Consider the following 6751-nt stretch of genomic DNA (forward strand, 5'->3'; position numbering starts at 1 on the left):
ATAACTAATCCTCCTCCTCCTCCTCTTCGTCTTCATATCGGTCATCCATATCTTCGTTATCGCCACCACCACTGTTATTATCACTATCATCATCTAAGTAATTAATAATGGTGTCATCATCATCTTCATCATCATCACCTTCATTAAATAAACTAGTATGAATTGTTCTTGCATTTGACATTGATCCACTGTTTGAAGACAAAAGACTAGAATCAATCTCATAGACTTCATCTTCTTGATTCAACAATATTAGTTTGATGAACATCATTGGAACCAGGTTCAAATTGTTGATATGGCTCATGAGCTGGATTACTTTCATTTCCTTCGACTTCTGGAACATCGTATATATGTCTGGGATTTGTCTTTTGCACAAATTTCCAGTTATCTCCATTTTTTACATCATCAATGTAAAAAACCTGCTCCACCTGAGTAGCTAAGACAAAACGGTCACATGTATACCATTTTCGACTAACGTTCACACTTATCAAGTCTCCATTTGTTCTTATGCCATTTTTCTTGTCACCAACATTCCACCAGTCACACTCAAACATAAAAACTTTATTCCCATTGCAGTAATCAAGCTGAATAATATCTGTTAACTGACCATAAAAATCAGTTTCTTTTGAATTATGAACTCCGTGCACTAAAACACCACTATTTTGAGTGCGACGACTAGATCCACGCTTGATAGTATGAAACCTAACCCCATTCACAATTATACCAGTATAACGACTAACACGTATATCAGGACCAATACCTAATACATATAGATGATTGTTCGATTCAAGTGAAGCATCCAAATGCAACTTAATAACCTGTGAAAATAAGTTTAAAAGTCTAAGTAATAAATATATTTTTATTATTGGATATGATATGAATTGAGAAACACTTACATATCGTTTTAACCAAGAGGGAAATTCAACTTGATGTCTTTGTTGCAAGTCAGCATTCCCATGTTTTTGAATTTCCTCCATATGCATTCTATATATTAAATATATATATATATATATATATATTTAGTCATTCATAAAGTATAATAACATTTAAAGTTCACATGTACTTTAATGAAAAAAATTAACTTACTTTAAGTACTCTTCTATCTCATCACAGTTGATAAGTATATACCATTGAATCGTTCTGAAATCAGAATTGGACAATGTATAATATATTGCAGCTCCCAAAGTTCTTGCTTTTTGTGAAAAAATAGAATACTCATTTTCAATCATTATTTGATCTCCGTCAAAGTTTCTTTCGAATCTGTTATATCGAGTTTCAACTCCATGAAAGTACATAGAACAAAAATTATGACACTCTTTGTTCACATACGCTTCAGCGATGGAACCTTCAGGGCGAGCTTTATTACCCACAGAGTCTTTCAGTGTACCTAAGAACCTATTCATAAAAAATAAATCGTGAATACATAATGACGAATGAACATAAATAAAAAGGTTAAAGTAAAAATTTAATATTACCTTTCAATAAAATACATCCATCGATAGTGAACGGGACCACCTAACTCAACCTCACGGGGTAAGTGAATAGACAAGTGTAACATAACCACAAAAAATGACGGAGGGTATATGCTTTCAAGCTTACACAAAATTAGAGCTATGTCACTTTGCAACTTATATAACTTGTCTTTTTTAACTGTCTTTGAACATAAATCTATGAAAAAACAACTCAACTCAGATAACACAGTGTAAAGATCCTTTCGTAGATAACCATATGTTGCTGCCGGAAGGACTCGTTGCATAAAAACATGATAATCATGGCTTTTCATTCCATACAACTTGCCATCATCAACATTTACACATCGAGATAAGTTTGAACAATAGCCGTCAGGAAACTTAATTAATCTAAGCCATTCAAAAAAACTTTTTTCGAATTGACAATGGCAGTGTGTAGAATGCTATAGGCATTTCTAACCTATCACCATTACGTTTTAAGTGCAACTCTTTTCTAATGCCCATTTCTTCCAAATCCAGACGACTCTTAACATTATCCTTTGTCTTTCCATCGATATTCAACAATGTTCCCAAAATGTTTTCACAAATATTTTTCTCAATGTGCATCACATCCAAATAATGGCATAATTTTAAAGTTTTCCAATACGGAAGGTTAAAAAAAATGCTTCTTTTCGTACAATTAATCTCTCCATCAGTACGTTTGCGCTTTCTATTAGTATGTAGCTTCCCAAAAGTCATAGAAATGTAATTTGTCTGTTCAACTATATCATCTCCGGATAATTCTAGAGGCTTATCCCTATACTTCGGCTTATCATCAAATTTCTTACTTTTTCTCCATGGGTGTGTTTTATCCAAGTATCTACGATGACCCATGTAACATTGTTTCTGCCCATGCTTCAAAGTAACAGAATATGTCCACTTGTTACAAATAGTATATGCCAACTTTCCTTTTGTACTCCACCCAGATAACATACCATATACAGGAAAATCATTTATAGTCCATAACAATGCAGCGTGCAGTTGAATTTTTCACTACTGTACGCATCATATGTTTCAACACCATTCTCCCATAAATCTTCAAACTCATCTATTAAAGGTTGTAAATAAACATCAATGTCATTACCAGGAGAATTCTTACCTGGAATTAATGTGGACAGAAACAAAAATGGCTCCTTCATACATTTCCAAGGTGGCAAATTATAAGGAAGTAGAATAACAGGCCACATGCTGTAGCTGGTGCTCATATTGCCAAAAGGATTGAAACCATCACTAGAAAGCCCAATTCGTACATTACGTGAATCTAAAGCAAACCAATCATTTTCTTTATCAAATTCCTGCCAAGCAGTTGCATCAGCCGGATGCCTTATTACATCATCATTAATACATTTTTCCTTGTGCCATCGCATGTCTTCAGCAACATCTTTAGACATAAATAATCTTTGAAGTCTAGGTTTCAAAGGAAAATATTTGACTATTTTACGAGCAATCTTTCTATGTTTTCCCAAACCAAAATTCCACCTTGAAGCTTGGTAATTAGGACATTGATCAAAATGCTCATATTGTTTCCAATATAATCTGCAATCATTCACACACGCTTCAATATTGATATAACCCAGACCAAGATCACGCAAAAGCTTTTTCACCTCATAATAAGATTCAGTAAGCGTTTCATCTTTCGGAAGAGCATCCTTGAACAATTTTAAGTTCAAATCAAAAGATTTGATACTCGAATTGGTAATTGTTTTATTGTGGATCATCTTCATAAGAAATGATAACTTCGAGTACTTACAACCAGGATATAATTCACGTTGAGCATCATTTAACAATTTCCTAAACTTTTCTACTTCCCCTTTCGGCTCAACTGTTTCAGTATTCGTAGATGAACTTTCAATATTAGTTCCAATGAAAGTTGATTTTTGTATGTCATCTAACATTTCAAACATATCACCATGTTCTTGTTGAACTTCCTCACTAATGTGATTATTATCATTAAAATCATGTTGTTTATCACTGTTTGGTTGAAAAATACTCACCGTGATGTGTCCATTGAGTATAATCCTCTGCAAATCCATGTCGAAACAAATCGAACTTGACATCTGCTAACTTTTTAAATAAGCAGTTGTTACAATCTTTGCAAGGGCAACGAATCCTACCACTGGAGTCTGTATTTTGTTTTGCAAGATTTAAGAAATCACGAATTCCTTCTTGATATTCAGTGCTAAATCTGTTTGTATGTGACATCCAACTTCTATCCATTGTATCAACCCTAACATATATAAAATACATTAACAAAAATATAAAGAAAATTAATTAGTATAGAAAATGTCAACAAAAGCTTAGAGGAGATATTAAATAGACCACGAAACAGAGGTTAAAAATTCAAGCAACCACGGAAGCTATAATATGATCCATACCAATTAATATACAATATTACAAAGAAAGAAACAAGAGGGAAACATCAAACAAAAGGGAATTAAATTGAAGATTTTGAGGTTCTATTGTTTACATTTGGTAGTTTAAAGGAGGAAAATGCACTTAAAAGTGAATCTGAATATGGTACTGGAGACCCAAATACTGAACGTAAAGTGAAAAATACTAAACGTAAAGTGAAAATGCAGTTAAAAGGGACTCAGATTATGGTACAGGAGACCCAAATTCTAAACGTAAAGTGAAAAATTACCTCCAACAGACGAAACAAATAGTAGAAACTGAGATATCTTTATTGAATCAGAAGCAAACAAAAGGGTTTTCATTACTGTACTATATCCCGGAAAAAAGAAATAAAAAAAATTCTAAATAAAACTTCTGGCGCCTGGGTTGTACTGCTTCCACCGCCATTTAGGTGTTATAATAATCATTATTGATCAAAATTTCCAGATACTCTTAATTTATTTAGGATCTTGTTTATTGTACTTAAATTAAGTAAAAGAGAGAAAGCAAAACAAGAAGGGGAAAGGAGATCAGTACCTTTGTTGTGGGATCTGGGCTATGACTGTGTTGGTAAGATTGACTACTTGTTGCCTGCTTGTGCTGAAGTGTCGTTGTCATCGTGAGAGAAGGGATAACATAATAAACTTTCGAGAGAGGTAGATAGAGTAAGAGGTAGGGATTTTAATATTTGGGAAATTTGAAACTCTAACAAACTCAAGTGATGACTCTTAAGTGATATTTAAAATTTAAAATTTAAAATTAGTTTTATCAAAACTTCAGGTTCTTATTTATTTATTAAAAAATCATTATTATAGATTTAAAATTTAAAATATACAAAAAATAAATATAAAAAATACTAAAAAAGAAACTAAATTTCTAAAAAACTGAACAATATATATTAACCAAAGAATGACAAATTTCTTATTATTATTTTTACATTAAGTTTAGGTGAAGTTTACTTCCGACAATCATGTTATATTCACTACAAAGCTCTTCTTAGTTGTATAACTATTTTTCACTATTTTTTTATTATACAGTTTCATAATGGTTAACGATAGAAACCATTGATTAAAGGGTCACGTTATTTTTTTCTAAGTTCGAAGGTCACATTGAATGCAACAATAATTCGATGGCCAAATTGATCTTTTCGGAAAAAAATATAAGAGCCTTAGGTATCTTTTTGTTAAAAATTAAACTAAATTAAAGAAATAAAATAAATTTTAATAGGGTATCGATGACCTAAAAATACGAGTACTAGGTTTCATGGTTACTCGACTTACGGATACCCGCATGTTACTGGTTGAGACATGGACCGAGTTTTTGGCACTCGAAAATCTCAAATACTTGAAAAAGCGAAGTACATAGATATAAATACTCCTAACTAATATCGATAATAAAAAATCATGTATTTAACAAAAATTTATATGTTATATTTTTACATGTAGTCTTATATTTGTTGTTTTCCTTAAACAAATACTCAAAAACTACATTTTATATATTTATAATTAATGTTCAAATTTGTTTTACGAATTTTTTAAAATCCTCAATTTTAAATTTAATTCACATCCATTTCAAATTTTCATATTTATTTTATATGTTATATCAATAAATAATTAATAAATTATAAAATATTTCACTAAATAATAAAATATAGAAAATAGAAAACGTAAATATAAACTATCATGTGAGTTCCATTAAAAATTTGTATTTCTCATCATGTTCTCTTGACTATCCTTTAATTATTATTATTATTATTTTCTTAAAAAGATATCCAAATGATACTGTAATTAATAATAATAATCGTGCTATGCTCTTAATAGGAGTATGATTTTGTTTAATATTTAATTTATTGTTTTATTTAATTTTTAAATTTTGTTACAAGTTGGACGACAATATTTAAATTTAAGAGTTCCATAAATATTTATTATTAAATCAATTTAAAATATATATCAGACTAAGATTTCAATATTTATTATTAAATAAAATTTTTAAAATAATTAATTAATTTAAGAGGGAAATTTCCCTCTTTTTTCTTTTAAAGTAAATTGAGTTTTAGAGGGAAAGTAGTTTTTAGAGAAATTTATTTATATTTATTATATAAACATTTTTTAAAAAGCGCAGTATAATAGTTTTAGGCATTATCTCAACTTCATCTTTTTTCTTTCATCGTGAAGGCAAAGAAAGGCAAAAAAAAAAAAACAGTGAGTTTTTTTTTTTATATTTGATCTAATTTAATATGATCTATAGTTTATGGTTTATATTTGTGTTGTTTTTCTAGGCAATCACGTATAAAAGAAAGAGAGTGAGAGCTATCTCAGAGATTGTGGGTGATCCTAAACCCTCAAAATCCAATACAAATAATGGGACAATCAACAATCAACAGGGCCGGCCCAATACATGTGCCACATGGGCGACGGCCCGGGGCAGTATGTTTGGGGGGCAGTTTTCTAAGGTTTAATTTCTATGTTACACGGTTGATTTTTAGTTTGTTTGATTGCCAAAAAGGCTTAAAATCAATCAAATTGTAAGCTATTTATCTTATTTTGCTTTTTGAGCAAATCGATCACAGAGTGTAGTTTGTTTTTGTCCTTGTTTGCCTACTGGGAAAGGAAGAGGCAAGGTAATGAAAATTTGATTTCCCCCCTCAATTTTTATTAGTATGGAAACGGTTTCTTTTGATTAATATTCTACTGCGTTTTCATGGGTTATGTTTCTATTCCTCTGTTTCTAGATCCGAGGCTGTGCAGCTTTGCTAAATGGTTTCGATTTTTTTCCTGTTTTGTTCTTATTTACTTGAACTAAAATCTGGGATTTCCATTGTTTCTGTTTCGAGATTGGAGGAAGAGAGACTGAAC

The 6751-nt window shown here is 30.8% G+C and overlaps 1 protein-coding gene across 1 annotated transcript; it reads right to left on the reverse strand.

The window, feature by feature from the left end:
• Positions 1 to 227: 227 nt before the first annotated feature.
• Positions 228 to 4539, reverse strand: LOC120208797. The gene is made up of 5 exons (XM_039207970.1): positions 4434 to 4539; positions 3500 to 3732; positions 1084 to 1392; positions 894 to 981; positions 228 to 815 (listed from the first exon to the last, which is right to left on the reverse strand). The coding sequence occupies exons 2-5, from the start codon at positions 3511 to 3513 to the stop codon at positions 228 to 230; spliced, it is 999 nt and encodes a 332-aa protein (XP_039063901.1). The 5' UTR covers positions 3514 to 3732; positions 4434 to 4539.
• Positions 4540 to 6751: the final 2212 nt, after the last annotated feature.

The sequence above is a fragment of the Hibiscus syriacus genome, unplaced genomic scaffold, assembly GCF_006381635.1.
Source record: "Hibiscus syriacus cultivar Baekdansim isolate YM2019G1 unplaced genomic scaffold, ASM638163v2 tig00017599_pilon, whole genome shotgun sequence".
Classification (NCBI taxonomy): domain Eukaryota; kingdom Viridiplantae; phylum Streptophyta; class Magnoliopsida; order Malvales; family Malvaceae; genus Hibiscus; species Hibiscus syriacus.

Coding starts and splice junctions, on each gene's coding strand:
- LOC120208797 (XM_039207970.1), bottom strand. Junction 982..1,083: donor GAGATAGAAGAGTACTTAAA/GTAAGTTAATTT, acceptor TTTAATATATAG/AATGCATATGGAGGAAATTC. Junction 816..893: donor CCTCTTGGTTAAAACGATAT/GTAAGTGTTTCT, acceptor TTATTTTCACAG/GTTATTAAGTTGCATTTGGA.